The sequence below is a fragment of the Synchiropus splendidus genome, chromosome 19, assembly GCF_027744825.2.
Source record: "Synchiropus splendidus isolate RoL2022-P1 chromosome 19, RoL_Sspl_1.0, whole genome shotgun sequence".
Lineage (NCBI taxonomy): Eukaryota > Metazoa > Chordata > Actinopteri > Syngnathiformes > Callionymidae > Synchiropus > Synchiropus splendidus.
Genome location: NC_071352.1, coordinates 11060216 through 11077681, shown reverse-complemented (window position 1 = coordinate 11077681; position 17466 = coordinate 11060216). Strand labels below are relative to the sequence as shown.

Here is a 17466-nt window from a genome sequence, read left to right as displayed (position 1 = left end):
TCCCGTCACAGCAACAGCTTCTTCCCCTCGGCCGTCAGACTGTTGAATTTGTGATCAGCCTTTTTTTAAATTTAATTTAATTTTTGTCTGTCAGCACTCAGGCGGGCTCTGATTCTGATGACGCACTAAGAAAACGTCGGTGAATAGATTCATAAAAAAGGAGGCACCAAAAGACAAGAGTCTCACTAATAAACTATTTCAAATAGAAAGAGAATGTCGAGTCAAATCACGAATAAACAACGGAGATGTTGATCCCTCCACTGGTCCATCAGGTGAGCTGCTTCACACCCGTCCTTCTCATTGGCTAATCCACGCCGTTAACTTTCTCTCTCCATCCGTGCGCTCGGAGTGAAACATCCCCAGCGGAGTCTGATACACTTGCGCGCAGCCAGAGGCGCTGAATCACGGATGACCCAGTCCACCGCCGCTCTATTGAAAGCCATTTCCCACGAGAGGACTTGCGATTGAAGTTAACCGGATGACTTTTACGCACGACCTTGGCTCGTCCACGGGCAGGATGATCGCGGACTTGAGCGCACGGAGAGCTGGGTAAAGTGCCAGAGACGATGCGGGGCACGGAGCTGTTGCTCAGCTGTTTACTGGTCAAAGTGACGCTGTGCGACGCAGAAGGGGAGCCAGCTCAGACCGTGGACGACTACATGGTCGCTACCGGGTACAACTACTCCACCGAGGCGGAGGTCACGGAGACGCCCCACGTGGAAGACAAGTGTCGCGGCTACTACGACGTGATGGGCCAGTGGGACCCGCCGTTCGTGTGCCAGACTGGGAACTACCTGTACTGCTGCGGCACTTGTGGATTCAGGTTCTGCTGCGCGTTTAAAAGCTCCCGACTGGACCAGACCACCTGTAAGAACTACGACACCCCCCCTTGGATGATGACCGGGAGACCCCCGTCCAAAGCGGACGTGTCGCAGGACGCGTCGAGAGACAAAACTAACCTGATCGTTTATGTCATCTGTGGGGTCGTGGCCATCATGGCTCTGATCGGGATTTTCACCAAACTGGGTTTGGAGAAGTCAAACCGCTTACAAAGAGAGAACGTTTCCAGGTGAGTTATTTATCTTCTCAGCATTCCCCAACAAATAAATGACCCATGATGGAGCACGTGACATCACTCCACTTCAGTGTGGACATAAATATATAGGTGTCTATGTAAAAATGTCATTCCTGAATGGCTTCATATGACAACCTACAGTGAGTATCTGGGATCACCCTTAAGAACAGAACTCAGTAGTCCATGAGTGATCGATGTGTGACGTGTTTGTGGGTCATAATGAAACACCTTTTCGACCGGTGACTTAGGAGATTTAAACCAGGGGTCTCACACTGATCCACAAAGGGTCTGCAGTGGGTGCAGGCTTGTGTTCCAAACCATCAAGCAAGGTCTACAAAGGAGCTTTCAACCTTAACCATTTTCTGTCAGTCAGTGAATCACTTTGGCTTGGGGAATCACTCATATTCTATGGACTAATATGGCTGTAGAAAAACATTATGACCGCCTAAAAATCCTTTGAAAATAAAGGCGAATGAGTGCCACTCTCCTTCATGAGCGAGAGAGCAAGGTCCCGGATACAAGCAGCTGAAATGGGTTTTCTCCGAAGGGTGGCAGGCGTCTCCCTTAGTGATAGGGTGAGAAGTTCTGTCACTCGGGAGGAGCTCGGAGTAGAGCCGCTGCTTCTCCACATTGAGAGGAGTCAGCTGAGGTGGTTTGGGATCTCATCAGGACGCCCTCTGGACGCCTCCCTTTGGAGGTGTTCCAGACACGTCCAGCTGGGAGGAGACCGAGGGGTCGACCCAGGACCAGGTGGAGAGATTGGCCTGGGAGCGTCTCTGGATCCCCCAGTCGGAGCTGGTGGAGGTCGCTGGGGAGAAGGGTGTTTGGCGTGACCTCCTGAAGCTGCTGCCCCCGCGACCCGGCAACGGGCGACGATGGATGGATGGATGGAGTGCCTCTCAAATGTTCAACTAATATTTGGGGGGGGGGTTGGGGTGGGGGTTGTCACCTATGCAATGCCTATGCAGTTCTTGTTTATAATAATCGACTGTCTCCCCAGGACACTTGCACACGTGATCCGTCACCCTGCCTCTGAACATACCGATGAGATTGGACTGGGCCAACAGTATGAGAATCTCAATCCAGAACTTGCTGTGAACAGTCTCTGTAAGTATCTAAACTAAAATGATTGAAAATAATCTCAGAATAATGTGTACATACTGGGTTAATATGAATGTATACGAAGAATGAGCAAGTGTCAGCCAATATTTTTACAGGAGGAAAAGCGCCTGAAAATAGACATCCAAATTCGCAAACACAATTGTTTGTAGCGTTCAGGGATCCAAGTGTTTCCCATCCCAATCTTTTGTAAGGTTTATAATCCACACCCACGCAGCTACCCTCATACCCCAAAACCACTTTTCCTCGGCACATAAGTATCTCTGCTCCACTACGCTGATGAGTGCAGCGACAACACTTTCTATTCAATTTCAAAATGCTCCGTGAGAGAAAGCAGTTGCTGTTTACTTTGTGGCATGTCGCCGATGAGTGCGCCCCTAAATCTTTCATGAGAGAAGTGTCTGCCACTCACAGCAACCTTTTAACCTTGTGTGTCACCTGAAGTCTGACCTACTTTTGTGTCAGCGTCTGATATTAAAAAAGACAAACACATTAGCGCCGCCTGCACAATATAGAGGTGTGTATCCAGCACTTTTGTTGCTGGCATCAACTACACTGTGCATCAGTTACTGACGACACAACGCCAGGAGAGTTGAGGACTTTATGAGTAGTAGAAGTAGAGGAATCATTTACTGAAGAAAAGAAAACAAATGGAATACTATGACCTTTAACGGAGTAAAAACAAAAACATTTTTCTTTTCATGAATTCATGAATTCGAAAAAAAAATGTGGTTGACAGGCTGAAACATAAAATACACAACTATCCTAATTCATGCTGAATAATTTCCAAACATTGAGTCAGCTTGAGCTGGAAGTGACTGACTGCAGTGTGCCCCACATACAACAAACGTACGAAATGGAAGCAGGTCGACGAGTTTAGAAAGTCACCTGATCAGGCAGTACAGATCTTTTCAGCCGGATTTTGACACCCATTTGTACACGCGTTGTCCAAATATGAGCTGTCAAAAAAGAAAAATGTACAGTTCCTTTGGGGACACTGATCTTGTGACTGTGACTGGTCATAAAACATCATCACACTCTGGACTCCGGAGCTTCAGATGAAGTGAGGTCAGTTTACAACTGAGGAGATCTGCTTTTAAAGGTCCCATTGACTGCCTTTAAATTTCTGGGCTCAGTACTTTTAAATAAGAATCTAAGTCAAGTTCTGATTTTAAACCAAAGACAGCAGTGAGGAAACACTGGGTGCAGTTCCACCATCAAACCTTGGTGACCACAACTGACCTCTAACTCTCATATTACTCCCAGGGATGAAGGTAAAGCGACTCTTAAAGCGACACGCTGCATCCTTCAACGGCACAAAAGTGAATGTTGACTGTTTCAAACTAATTTGGATAGAAGTTTACCCCTAACATTCAGGGATTTGGGCTCCAATAAACCTATTTTTACCTTTGTGAATTGTGTCAGATACACACAAAAAGGAGTAGCTTGAACAGCTCATTGATTTGAGATCAAATGTAGTTCTCCAGATGGAAGCAGTGGGAGTGGTGTGAGCCATCTCTGCAGAAGGGATCACCAACTGGGGGAAGAGGCTCCACCAGTTCCACCAGACACAACACCTGTAGGGGTCTAGTTTTTTCTGCAGTTGGCCGAAGGAGGATGTGGCCACGGTTACATGCAACAAACCAAATTATTGCATGAGTGCAACTCAGACTTTTACATGAATGTAAACAGCTTAATCCGACCATACATTGTACCGAGAAATACACAAACCTGAATTGATACTCATGTAGAGTGGGCTGACCGTCACTCTGGTCCAGGTTTTATTACAAGTTCTCACAAGAGGATGAGGGCTATGTGATTTTTGTTGGAAGGAAATGGCATTAAACCTAAAAAACGTAAAAGGATTGAATGTAAGCAAGGATGTTAAGAAGTGTAAATATGCCATGAAACCTACTGAAATTTTTCATTTTACAGTGCTTCCTCGGTTCTCGGCCACACTCCGTTCCAGACGGCAGTTCGAAAAGCATTTAGTTCGAAATCTGAATGGATTTTTCCCATTACAATGAATGGAAAAAGAACTAATGCGTTCCGAGCCTTAAAATAGTCTTTTGTAGGAGTGAATGTAGAGTGTCTGCTGCAGGTGCGCTGTTCCTCTATGTGTGTGGCCGCTGCATGTGGGAGGGGTTGCCGAGTGAGTGACGTCTCTCCAGAAGTGAAGAGGTGCCCGGTGCGTGTCCAGCTCTGAATGTGCGCTTCTGTGCAGTTTGGCTGTGACAAAGTCATAAACCAAGTCACGCTCTGTCCCAGACTCGCCTCATCCCTGTCCCAGCACCAGCCCACAACAGGACATCAAACCCTGGAGTGAGCGCTCCAGCACCTCCCCTGTGACACTCTACCACGGTCCAGTGTGGAGACAGGAAAGGTTTTACACCTCAATATGAAGAAAAAACAGTCAGTAAATGTAGCTAACGGGACACGTCTGCGTACAGAGGCTGCGTTATACACAATAACAAAGCGCGTCATGGGTCAGCTGATCGGTCCGCGCACGTTATGGTTTTTCCGGCTTTTTTCGGGGGCGTTCGAGTTCTGGATTTTCGTTCAAAATCCGAAGCTAAAAAATCGCAAAATTTTTGTTCGAACTCCTATTTGTACGAATTCCGGGACTTTCGAAGAACGAGGTACCACTGTATTTGCATTTAATTTGAAAATAAATCAACATAACTATGGACCAAAAAAAAAAGGCAACATCATTAAAAAATTCTTAAAATCATTTTTGAAAATGTATCTGCAATATTCCTTCAACGTATTTTTAGGAACATGAAAAACACACAAAATGGCCCATGGAAAGAAGACTTTTAGTGTTAAAAGATGAACATGCTATATTTACAGCTGAAGTGGTGGTGGTGACTAAAAGAGAAAGAACCAAAGAAAGGCAGAAAAATTACTTTTAGACATCAAAAGGGCCACGAAAATACAGGCATTGGGCCGCATTTGCACAGGTCCGGGTTAGAGTTAGGGTTAGTCATCGGAATCTCATGTCATATTCTTCACATCATTCAATGTGACATGGGCAACATTAGCTTGTGGAGGAGGATATTTACATACAGTCTATCATTCTAGCAGCAAAGCAAACCAGAAACAAGTCAAAGCTTCCTGCTATTGTGATTGCTGCAAGATGGTGTTGAACCATTGCCCTGACACTAGACCTCCTTAGTTAAACTATTTGCTATTTTAGCATGAGCGCTCTGTTCATACAATTTCATGTGAAATTAGATGCGAAAACTTAGATGTAAATGTAGGTCAGCACTTCTGACATTGTTTACATACATACAGATACAACACTATGCAACTGAAAAATGTCTGCTAAGATCATAACTAAGAACATTACTATCTTTTATCATTTTTCTCGTAACAATGATGTCAGCGAGACAGAACTGACTGGCACCCCGCATTTTACAGAGACCTGTCATGACTTTCTGGGGGGGAAAGGCCTTCAGTGAATCCAGTGTTGTATTGACCATGACGTTACATAACATATGCGTGAACTACGGCTGAAGTGCTTATGTATTTATGCTGCCAGACTGACACTGTGGGAGATCATAACGTCTGTGTTTTCCTCATCTAAGACAGTGCCCAGATGAACAACTTGATTCAAGCATCCACCCTAATAGCTCAGCCCTACCCGGACCTGGGACCAATGACCAGCCCTTATGAGCCCCAAAAGACCGCGAAGGAACTGAACCAGTACGCCACTTTGAAAGCAGTCGGTAAGATGGCTCAGCAATATTCATGATAAAGTTGATATTCCATAAAGAAATGTGATGTAAAAGGCGCGGCCAGGATGTGAAAGAAGAGTGAATGAGTGTAAAATAATATCAGAGACACAAGGGTGGCGACAGTCACTCAGGCGTCTCGTCAAACCGCCGAGCCGCCACACAGAATGATCATAATGAGAAATTAAAAATAGAGCAAATGGCGGATAATGAGGCTTGGGACAGAAAATAATCAGGACACAAATGAGTTGGAGCTTGGTAAACGGATGTGAGCCGACTCGCAGGTTAGTCAGAATTAGCCACTTCAAAGGGAAATGAATATTTTAATGTTTGTAAATGGATACGTATATTTGAAGCGAAGCGAAGTGTTGAGGGAGAGATATTTTTTCCCCATAAAATTTAGGAAGGAAGAGGAAAAAACTGAGTTTAAAAATTGGAAACAGGAATTTAACTCAAATTTTATTGTGTCGTTTCTCAATTGGAAATGGAAGTATGTGCTCAGATTTGAAGAGCAAATATTAGATGAGCAAATGCTGAAGCCAGTACAAAGGCCACTTAAAAAAAATAAAAACAGATTCTGCTTCTCTGTGTTATGATTATGTGTTAGAGTTCCCATTCATTGCTATTACTTCCGGTCATGTGACCAAATATAAGACGGAAAATTTGACTTACCATAATTCCCGGACGATAAGCTGCTACTTTTTTCTTGCGGCCTGAACCCTGCGCCTTATCCATCGATGCAGCTAATATATGGATTTTTAGTCAATTTTTAGTGCTTATGTATAAACAAGATCTATTTTCCTTCTTAAATTTAGTGGGTGTGGCTAATATTCCGGTGTTCTCTATAGTCTGGAATTTACGGTAATTAAATACAATTTAATTGCTGAAATAAATAAACTTTCCCTTGCCTATTGTGGCAACATATGTCGTCTGCATCAATGTAATATTTTGTTAGAGAGACGATGACGAACGTAAGGGTGCTGTTTTGAGTCTGTCTGTTACTTTTAGATTTAACGCGTTTCACCACGAGCCTCTGCAGTTCTTTTGAGATAGAAGTTATTTCACTCGTCTAATTGTGAGCTGTGTTTTTGGTCGAGGTAGGGACTTTCCCTGTGCCTTTCTGGTTATTAATTTAAAACTCACAGTAGGATATTTTCAACTTACAAAGATACTTAGACAGTTAATAAAATCAATACAAATTCAAAATATGAAACTGCATTTAAAGCAAAATGTATGGACAGGGATAAGGCGAGTCAGGGACATGCTAAACAATGTGACATCCACGTGGTGCAAGAAAATAACCGTCACTATCCGTGTGTGTCCGCAGCTGAGAAAGCTAACAACGACTTCTATGGCAACAGACGACAAGTGATGGAGATGGCGGCAAAGGGCTGCCTTCCAATGGAGCCTTTGAATATTGAGCCGGAGCCAAGAAATCCCTACAGCCCACCCAGACAAAAGTCTGCGAAGCAGATTGAACACAAGTACAGAAGCCCCAAGAGCCGAAGCGCTCAGTCATTGTATTACAGCTCCAGCACTTTAGCCAGCCCTGGGATCCTGAGGTCCCTGGAGGCCAAGGACGTGATGGGGCTGCGGCACAGCTACGGCCCACAGAAACTCAACTTGATGGAGAAGGAGATGTACAACATTCGTCACATGCCTTCACAACCGTACTTTGTCACCAACAGCAAGACAGAAGTGACCGTATAAGACGATCTGGAGACGTCAAGACTGTGACGGTGAATGTTAGTATATCAGTGTGTAATGTGATGAGAGTCTTGCACATAGCCTGGTAACATTTATACAGGTATATATAATATATATATGTGTTTAAACCTTCACTCAATAATGAAACAAATTGTCTTATGAGAGTGTTCACCAGTTACAATTATAGCGGATTTATATATCTCACACTATGTGACCAGGGCTGAAATACAGACTGTTACTGGTTTTAATCTTCCGAACTAAACATATGCAATCTGTTTTTAACCACCAAAACAAACAGTTTTCGCTCACTTGCTTGTGTATTTCTTAGCAGGCATTGATGTTCAAACAAGAGTTGTTGCTTAATAACCTGTTTTGCGTTGACTATTGTGTGACTAAGAGTATTTCTGTTCCAGTTGTACATTGTTTTGCTCAGTCATGGCCTTGTATGTACTACAGTCATAGTGTTGCTCGTGGATTATAGCGGTAACTGTTGTGCGTCTTTCTGTACTGCTCAGGTTGAACTTGTCCAACTTCACATTGGAGCACATATAGAGTCGCCACTTACTTAAAAGTTCACAGTGCTGTCTGTTAAATTGTTGTTTTTTTTATTGTGAAAATATGCTGGATTTTATCATGCGTTTTCGGCTCTTGTGACCCGTAAATTCTGTACTGTTTTTTTGTAGATACTGTCACCTCAATGACTCTTTACAGAACTGAATTATGATGAAGCCGAATTGCAAATCTGTATCCACGTAATGGCCCTAAATTCCCATGGTTCAGACAAGTTATTCATTGTTAATAAAGGTGTTTTAATTTCTTTTGAATACATATCCACCAGTCATGTTCCAGCAGGTTATTTGGGTGAGTAAAGGAAACCTTTCCCACCATGGTAAGTACAAATACCCTTTGTGTACTTGACCATCTATGGATAATTTTCTGCAGTGAATTTAATGTGTGTAGGCCATGATTTATTTTTTTTTAAATCTTGCACATTACATTTAGGAATTTATTTGAATAGAGAGGGAACTGAACCCGAACGGACGGCTAGCAAACAGGTATTTCACTCAAATACTGCATGTTTACAGCTGTGCTCCCGATCCATTTTCAACACCATGAGACGTTCTTTTTAATTGGAAAATAATGTTTTTAACCACTGGGCTGCTTCCCACTGGAAATGTAATCGGCACAGTAACCCAGTTCAGTCTGGAGGAAACCACGTGCCAGACTTCAGGTTCCTCCTGTACGGATTCTGCTTGGATCAGTCCATTTGAAAGGCTGTTTCCAGTGTACATGTCGCCCATTCATATGGGGGAGTAGGCTCCGACTGTGCCTCTAGATAAGGTCTGTCAAGGTCATGTGGCCATGGCAATGTTACTGTTATGTCATGTGACTTTGAGAGGAGTTGCCAGGAACATACCTGTCAACCTCCCCTTAGAAACACAATCGTGGGGCATTTTAATATTATATTATTACTGTTTACATCACAGCAAGACAGACAATGTCCTGGAAAATGATAACAATAACAATGATTATATGATGGAAGGACATCATTATTTTGTTTTAGTTTGTGTATATATAGTATATACAGTGGTACCACAGTTTTGAATGATCTGGAATTCGAACAAATCGGAGTTCGAACAAAAATTTTGAGATTTTTTTGCTTCGGATTTCGAACGAAAATCCAGAACTCGAACGCCCCCGACAAAAGCCGGAAAAAACATAACGTGCGCGGACCGATCTGCTGACCCATGAGGCGCTTTGTTATTGTGTATAACGCAGCCTCTGTATGCAGACGTGTCCCGTTAGCTACATTTACTGACTGTTTTTTCTTCATATTGAGGTGTAAAACCTTTCCTGTCTCCGCACTGGACAGTGGTAGAGTGTCACAGGGGAGGTGCTGGAGCGCTCACTCCAGGGTTTGATGTCCTGTTGTGGGCTGGAGCTGGGACAGGGATGAGGCAAGTCTGGGACAGAGCGTGACTTGGTTTATGACTTTGTCACAGCCAAACTGCACAGAAGCGCACATTCAGAGCTGGACACGCACCGGGCACCTCTTCACTTCTGGAGAGACGTCACTCACTCGGCAACCCCTCCCACATGCAGCGGCCACACACATAGAGGAACAGCGCACCTGCAGCAGACACTCTACATTCACTCCTACAAAAGACTATGTTAAGGCTTGGAACGCATTAGTTCTTTTTCCATTCATTGTAATGGGAAAAATTGATTCAGATTTCGAACAAATCGCTCCTCGAACTGCCGTCGATGTAAATTTTCATTTGAGAAAAACTAATTTATCCATGACTCTTCAAAGGAGACTTCCTATTGCTTCTCCATGCGAAGTCTACTTCATCATTCAGTGGCCTCTGAAATGTATTCTTTTCTACTGATTTTATTCAAGATATAGAAGAAGCATTGTCTGAATAACTATGGGCATATTAACTTCTTTGAAAGGGCATTGAAGATGCTATACTATGGGGATTCAGGGTTTTTCTGTAATTATTCCTTCATTCCGCTGTCAGAAAGATATGGTTTATCTGCGTCTGTATCAAGAAAGTGCGGCGAGGGAGTGAAGCGCTACTCTTTGTAATGACGTTTTTAACTATCATGCTTTTTAAAAACGCAAATAAAATATTGAATTTTTGGTTAGTATTTCTTCTTCGGATTGTTGAGATGAATGTGCAACACCTAGGCAGAGAGTTTGCTGTCAGTGTGCGACATGCATCCGTTCTCCTGGTAGCAGTGCGGATCATTGTGTTGCTGCAAAGATAAGTGAAGTGGCTGGGAACAGAATCTGAGTTTCTGGAGGGAAGCACATTAAGATGAGGAACATGGTGATCCTCAGAGAAAAGGATGACAAAGGCAGCATGGACTCATTCGCTCTGCTCCAGACAGAAAGTTTTCCTTCAGAGTGGATGAATATATTACTTAGTAGAGACGATCATCACTGGAGAGAAGACGCACTAAACATTTTCTGAGCTTAAAAATACAGCTGTAAACAAAGCTTTTACAGCTAAATTGACATGTGAGCTCTCACGAGATCATAGCTACCAATCTCTGGAGGTCCCGAAATCAACATTGGAGGTGATGTAGTTTTTGGTCATAACTAGTGAATATCAGAATAACTTTATTCAATCCGATGGGAAATTCTGTCCGTAACTTGACACGCTCTATATAAGGTGAAAGCAGAGTAACAGGTGTGCCATTACTTGGAGTCAAAGGGAAAATGCAGGAAGTAGTTCAACAAAATAAAAGCATGATAAATCCTTTCTTAAAAAGAGAGCATAGTCGAGGCACATTGAAGAGGTGAGGACACATTCATGTGAGTCTTGCCAGCATGAGGCCACGTTCAGTTACTATTCATGAGTGTGTGACTTGAATCAAATGTCAAATATCTTCTTCAATCTTGAACAATAAAAACCAAAGGTTGAGTCTTGTCAGTCAGCGATCAAACACGTCTATTTATAGCTTCAACATTTGTGCTTCCGAGCCGCGGAGACAAGCAGTAGAAGATCAACAAATTTAAACTTCAAGAGCTGATGCTTTACCTTATTTGCTCTCATGTAGCGACTCATATTTGTATTCATGCTTCATAATGCACACAGAGGCAGCGGAGGATGAAAGGAGGGAAATATGAAGAGGGATGTTTCTTCTGGTTCTGAGCATATTTTATGTACTTTTTTTTCCGTAAATTTAAATGTGAGCGATGATGAAATAATTGGGTCATCACTTGCAATGATCTGGATAGAGATCACATCAATTAAAAACTCTGATGGCGGAGTTCCAAAATGTCAAGGCAGTGGCAGGCGGCTTCTCTCACTTCAGTGCAAAGGCGGAGTAGACGGAGCGTTATTAATAGCCTCAGTAGCAGCAGCGGCGGTGCTGAAGGTATCTGCCTGACAAAAGCTTGAAGTGGCTGATCCACAAAAACACCTGCACAGGTCAAAAGGACCCGCGCGGCAAAAATACCCTCCCAAAAAGAAGGTATGTGGCTAGAAATGTAACATTGGGGGGACGCAATAGGTGGCAACAGGAGGGTTGGTATGATGACAACTAACACTGAAAATAAGTCTGGAGGAAAAATATTTTTTTACCCCCGAAAAAGTGGTAGTAGTTCTGCGACAGGTTCTTGTAAACCGTGAGAACAGTAGAACGCTGTCCCAAATGCCACTTGAAGGATCAACATGCATTGTAACACGCAAATATAATGACTGAAGAAATAGATTCCTATCGACTGAGTTCTCGCAGTTCGGCTTTCCCCCGATGAAGAAACATTCGGTGCATTCTGACAGTCGCAGCAGATCCTGAAAGACGCAGCCTCAGCTCAGTCATTCAATTAAGTCTGCTCTCCTCCGCTCAGCCGCTGACATACCTGGGGACCTCTTTGTGTCTGGCTGAGTGCAGGAGAATGAGCCAGTGAGGAGCTTTTGGCTGGGGACGAATAATTGCCAGGCATGACGTGAGACAGTCGGACAAATAACGGAAATAAAAATAACTGCTCAGTTGATTTACTTGTACGGCCACACTGGACCTAACGCAAGGCTCCAGAGTGAGGGGGGTAAGTTGAATGTGGTTTTGCCACCATGATGTTGCAGGTTGCATAGGTTGTGCGCTTGTTTCGGGTTCCTCTCGGGAACTATGGTGGCCCGAAATATTGGGCCAAAAACATTTAGAGTCTGGCTCTGAATTGTAGGGGTAAGTTAAGTCAGTAAGAAATAAACGTTTCCCGCCCGCCAACTCTCCGCCGCCACGGTAAATAGTATCATTTGTCTATAAAATTATCGTACACCTCTGCGTAACATTGCATCCATGACAACATTAAAGTACTTGACTTTAACATTAACATTGTTTTTGTCTGTAACAGAAGACAAGACAAACTGCATCAATTTGCTTGACATAAAAGTGAGTGGATGTGCAATAAGGCTGTGACCCATTTCTCCCATTAACACGAGCACTTAACACTTGGTTTTGAGTTCCCTCCGACGACGAAGTGACTTCCCTAAGAATTGGGACGCTTCGCGACATTACGCTACGTGTAAGGACGTGTCATTTGCTGCCATGCTGTTTTGTTTCTTGCATGTCGAGACGTTTTGGACAACCTCTTGCGTCGGCACTGATCATCTCACTTGGTTTGGTGAACCAGCAGAGAAGAAATGGGCGGAGCCAAAGCCGGATTCGCCGCTATGTTGCGGTGATAGATCTGCTAGGGGTTTGAGGATGTTAACGTTAGCCTGGATGCTAGCTGACAGTTGTTTGTTAAAAGGAAATAAAAACATACTGTTGTCCATACATGTCGTATTGTTCACGTTGTTGGACACGGTCGACCATTTGGCTCGCCAAAGTGTGATACAAGAGAAAGTAAACAAACAGAAGAGCAGTCCTTATTACTGAAATGTCCCTCTTGTCCTATCCAACACTGTTTGTAAATCAAGTACTTTGGTACCCTGGAAATCTGTCCACACTTCATATTCCCACTTGGTTTCAAGTCAGCTCCCGAGCTCCCTCAGTTTGAAGGGATTATTTCAAGTGGTGAGCAGCGTGAGCCCTCGGTCTTAGGAGTATAGGGACACACGACACTTAAACATGAATGCGCAAAACCGAGTGTTACGGTCAAAACACTTTATTCTAGTACGGCAAAAAAGTATATTCCGAGGTCACGTGCCCCCCTCATCTTAAGCAGATGAGAGCTTCCGTATGTCCTCCTGTCCCTCACGATCAACCATCACCCCGCTGTCCCATGCATTCCCTCGTGTGCTGCTCTTCACGCTCCGCTAGGCGCCACCCGTAACAAATGCGGCTGAGAGTACTACTGTCTTTGTCAAGTTGTTTTCTTTCTAAACGCTGATCAAACATCTAAATCCGCTTCCGCTGCGAGTCACAACTTTTCCCCTTGAGCCTTGGGCAAAATTTCCCACATTCTTCTGTTCGACTAGTCTGGGACGGAATCCACATCTCCAGGGGTACTCAAGTCGGAGGCCAAAGCCTGGTTCGCGTGAGTTCACATCTCTGCATTTTGAGCGGAAAGCGGAGCAGCAGTGCACTTGACCGGTAAAGGACAGGACAAACACGACGACAGTTCACTCATACAAGCCTCCCTCAAAAACTCATAAGCGAAAGCAATGAAATAAAATTATTAAAACCAGCGATCATATTGTGAAATAAAGCAAAATGTAAAAAAAAAAACGATGAAAACAACAGAAAAACATTTGTCAAATAATTCTTGGGCACTCTGATTTTTCATAGAAGTGAAGACGCTCCAGATATAAAACAGTTTTGCGCACAGATTTACTACAATAAATGTCATGTAAATGAATCATCATATTATGAATAGATTTCCTTATGTATATGAGAAAAGCTACATAGCGTAATTTACGTTTTTAAAACGTTTTTTTTTTCTTGTCAATGTTCTCGTTTTTATAAGGCGTTTCTATCTGGAACGTGAATCAATGTCGCTCAGGGACTGAATGTTATTTGGCCTTTGTTGTCCTGAAGTTCATGGCTGAAAAAATGATCCCAGATAGCGACGGACAAAGTAAACACAAAGTTAGTCATTATAATGGGAGATTAGGAAACAGACCTCTGGAACTGTCCTCATTTTCGCTCTGTTAAATGTGAGAATACAAAGTGGCGGCGTGTTAATGGTTTTATTGTTATTTATCTCTTATTCATCGTGTTTATGATGAGTTATGTTATGGTGCTTGAGTTGGATGGAAGGACAAACAGGAGCGAGGGTGTAGTGACAATGCTGCTGGATTGTTTCCCTTAGGTTCATAGGGTTCATCTTATCTTTCACCCCACATGTGTTGTACAGTACAGTAAAGACAGTAAAAGAGCTGTTTCTTAGGTGAACGGCAAAGGCCACAAACATTCAACAAAGCGCATGCTTGACTTGACAGAAATGAAATTTGGGCACAAAAGTGACATGTCTTAGTGATGCGACCATTTCATTTCATGGCAAACCCGGTTTCAAAAAGCAAACATTGGGTCCTCAGTGGTGCCGAATGGGTTAAGTGTCGTCCACAGCGCTCAGTTTTCGGGGCTTGGCAGACTTTCCTGTCAGCATACAAGCACAAGGTCCAGGACTTGGACGGTCAACTTTAAATCTGGACCTCCTGTTTGACGGTAAGAAGCCTGAATATTTATTTTAAAAAAAAAAAAGAAAAGATAGGTATACCATTTTTTTTAAGTGCGTAAAAATGGGAATTGAGTTGATGGAACTCTTGATGTTTCTGGTCCTCAGCTGGCATGAAAAGCTTTGTGCTGTTCGTGTTCTGGGTTGCGGGGACATCGCGGGTGGTGCCAGACCCGGACACCGCGGGAGTGAAGGCGCAAGAGGAGCCCATTCCATGTTCCAAAGGATGTACCTGCCTACTGGACGACTACAGCTTGGAGCTAAATATGTACTGCAGCTTTCGGAACTTCACCCAAGTTCCTTCGGACCTGCCGTCCACGACTCACGCTCTCTGGCTGGACGGCAATCTATTCGCCTCGATCCAAGCGTCTGCGTTCAAGGACCTCAGCAATCTGGACTTTTTAAACCTGCAGAGCGGGCAGCTAGCTACGCTGGATCCACAGGCTTTCAGAGGCCTGCGCTCACTCGCACATGTTCACCTGGAGAGGAACCGCCTGCGAGTGCTACCGGCAACCCTCTTCCAGAACACTCCCAACATCGCGTCGCTGAGCCTGCATAACAACCTGCTGGTACGGATCGATGAAAGGCTGTTTCACGGCCTCTCTCACATGTGGTTTCTCAATTTGGGATGGAATTCCATTGCCGTCTTGCCGGAGACCATCTTCCACGACCTCTCTGGGCTCCGAGAGCTTGTTCTTGCTGGCAACCGACTTGCTTACTTGCAAACACAACTGTTCCAAAACCTTGTTGAGCTGAAGGAGTTAGATCTGACTGGCAATCATCTCAAGGTCATCAAAGCCAATGTCTTTGTGAAGCTCACCAAGCTACAGAAGCTTTATCTCGCCCAGAACCAGATTGCCACTGTCGTTCCCAGAGCCTTCATGGGCATGAAGTTCCTCAGATGGCTGGATCTCACCAACAACCGTCTGACGTCCATGCACGACGACACCTTCTTCGGTCTTCACAGCCTGCACGTGCTCCGCCTCTCCAACAACTCCATCACTGGAATTAGGCCCAGGACATTCCGGGATCTGCAGTATTTGGAGGAGCTACGACTCAGCTACAACCGGATTCGTGCCTTGGGGGACAGGATCTTCGAAGGCTTGGGCCACCTTGAGGTGCTAGAGCTTGAGCACAACCAAGTTCAGGAGGCACAAGTTGGCAGTTTCACGGGCCTTTCTCACGTCGCAGTGATAAATCTTTCCGGAAGTTGCTTCCAAAGTCTGCCGGACCAGATCTTCAGGGGTCTACCGAAGCTTCACAGCCTCCATTTGGACCGAGGCTGTCTGTCGAGGATCACTTCGCAAGCATTCACCGGGCTCACGGGTCTTCGGAGGCTTTTCTTGCAGCACAACAACATTTCCGTGATAGAGCGCCAGAGTTTCGCGGATCTGATCGGCCTCCTGGGACTCGATTTAAGTTTCAACAAGCTGGAGGTTCTCAACACCAATACGTTTTCTGGCCTGAAGAATCTGGAGTACCTGCTGCTCTCCAACAACGACTGTCGACAGTTCTTGCAAAACGGCACCAGGCAGGTTCTTCCAAGGCTCCGCTACCTCGACCTGCGGGCGAATTCTTTGACGAACATGGTCCTGGACTTCAACGACAACATGGAGAAGCTTTTGCTCTCGGGGAATCGGTGGAAATGCGACTGCAGCTCTCTCTCTCTCAGGAACTACAGCTTGAAGAACCCGCTGGTGATTCCTCGGCGGGTGGAGACGCACGCTGAAGCCGAGGAGCCGGACACCACCATCACCATATACAACAACATTACGTGCAACAGCCCGCCGCGGCTAGCTGGTCAGGACCTGCGGGATATTGCAGATGATGTTTTTCAAACTTGCTAAAAGCAAAAAGCTGATCGGAAAATATCATATTTACAAACAATCGCTCATCACAATTCTACAGCAACAAGCTCCTGATAACAGACTTACAGTCCTAACTGTGCGGTCCCACTACAGAAAACATTTATTTCACCAATATTTCTTTGTTTCAAACAAGAAAAAGAGCAGAATTTTGCTAAATTTATTGGCATTAGGCACAAACAGACCATGCTAGCTGTCAACCGCAATAAGTTTTAATGCTATCTATATCATTATTAGCGTTTCTTTTGAGGTCATTTTGGGAGAAATGACAAGATTCTCACACCATAGGCCACATCTGGAATACAGAAAGTCGAGATCGAATCGCTCCAATTCGACTACTTCAATGACTGAGCCACTCAAAGCTCCACCACTCATGACCAACATGTATTTTAGCCGTAGCACGTTTGCTCTCTCAAGACCATTGAGGCGTTTTATTTACTGTTAAATTGATCTCAAGTAGTGTAGCAACAAAGAAGATAAAGTAGGTGTTGGACTACTACTATCTAAACAGCAAACATTATCACAGTAGCTTGTATTTGCATCAAACATAATAACTCTTTTGCAATTCACCTTAATGTTTTATTCCATTGGAACATTAGAGTTCATGTCGAAGATTTCTACACCGCAGGCCGCTTTTCATGTATTTGCATTGAGTGTTCAAATCTTGTTTATTTCATGTTTGTGCTTCCCACATCGCTGTTGTCTGAAATGATTCATTTTTACTTTGCACTATTGTGAAACTGTCTGAGAGAGAAATAAATATATTGAAGACAAAAATCGGTGTCAGATGAGGTCAGTGTTTCTTTACTAATATACACTGTTTTGTTGCATATT

At 44.1% G+C, this 17466-nt stretch overlaps 2 protein-coding genes across 2 annotated transcripts; both read left to right on the top strand.

Annotated features, from left to right (window-relative positions):
• The first annotated feature begins 391 nt into the window (after positions 1–391).
• Positions 392–8452, top strand: shisa9b (shisa family member 9b). Its single transcript, XM_053852257.1, has 4 exons — positions 392–1069; positions 2076–2182; positions 5782–5922; positions 7256–8452. The coding sequence occupies exons 1-4, from the start codon at positions 567–569 to the stop codon at positions 7636–7638; spliced, it is 1134 nt and encodes a 377-aa protein (XP_053708232.1). The 5' UTR covers positions 392–566; the 3' UTR covers positions 7639–8452.
• Positions 8453–14665: 6213 nt separating this feature from the next.
• Positions 14666–17428, top strand: igfals (insulin-like growth factor binding protein, acid labile subunit). The gene is made up of 2 exons (XM_053851749.1): positions 14666–14757; positions 14876–17428. Exon 2 carries the CDS (start codon positions 14881–14883, stop codon positions 16612–16614), a length of 1734 nt encoding a protein of 577 aa, XP_053707724.1. The 5' UTR covers positions 14666–14757; positions 14876–14880; the 3' UTR covers positions 16615–17428.
• Positions 17429–17466: the final 38 nt, after the last annotated feature.

Coding starts and splice junctions, on each gene's coding strand:
- shisa9b (XM_053852257.1), top strand. CDS start 567: ATGCGGGGCACGGAGCTGTTGCTCAGCTGTTTACTGGTCAAAGTGACG. Junction 1,070..2,075: donor CAAAGAGAGAACGTTTCCAG/GTGAGTTATTTA, acceptor CTGTCTCCCCAG/GACACTTGCACACGTGATCC. Junction 2,183..5,781: donor ACTTGCTGTGAACAGTCTCT/GTAAGTATCTAA, acceptor TCCTCATCTAAG/ACAGTGCCCAGATGAACAAC.
- igfals (XM_053851749.1), top strand. CDS start 14,881: ATGAAAAGCTTTGTGCTGTTCGTGTTCTGGGTTGCGGGGACATCGCGG.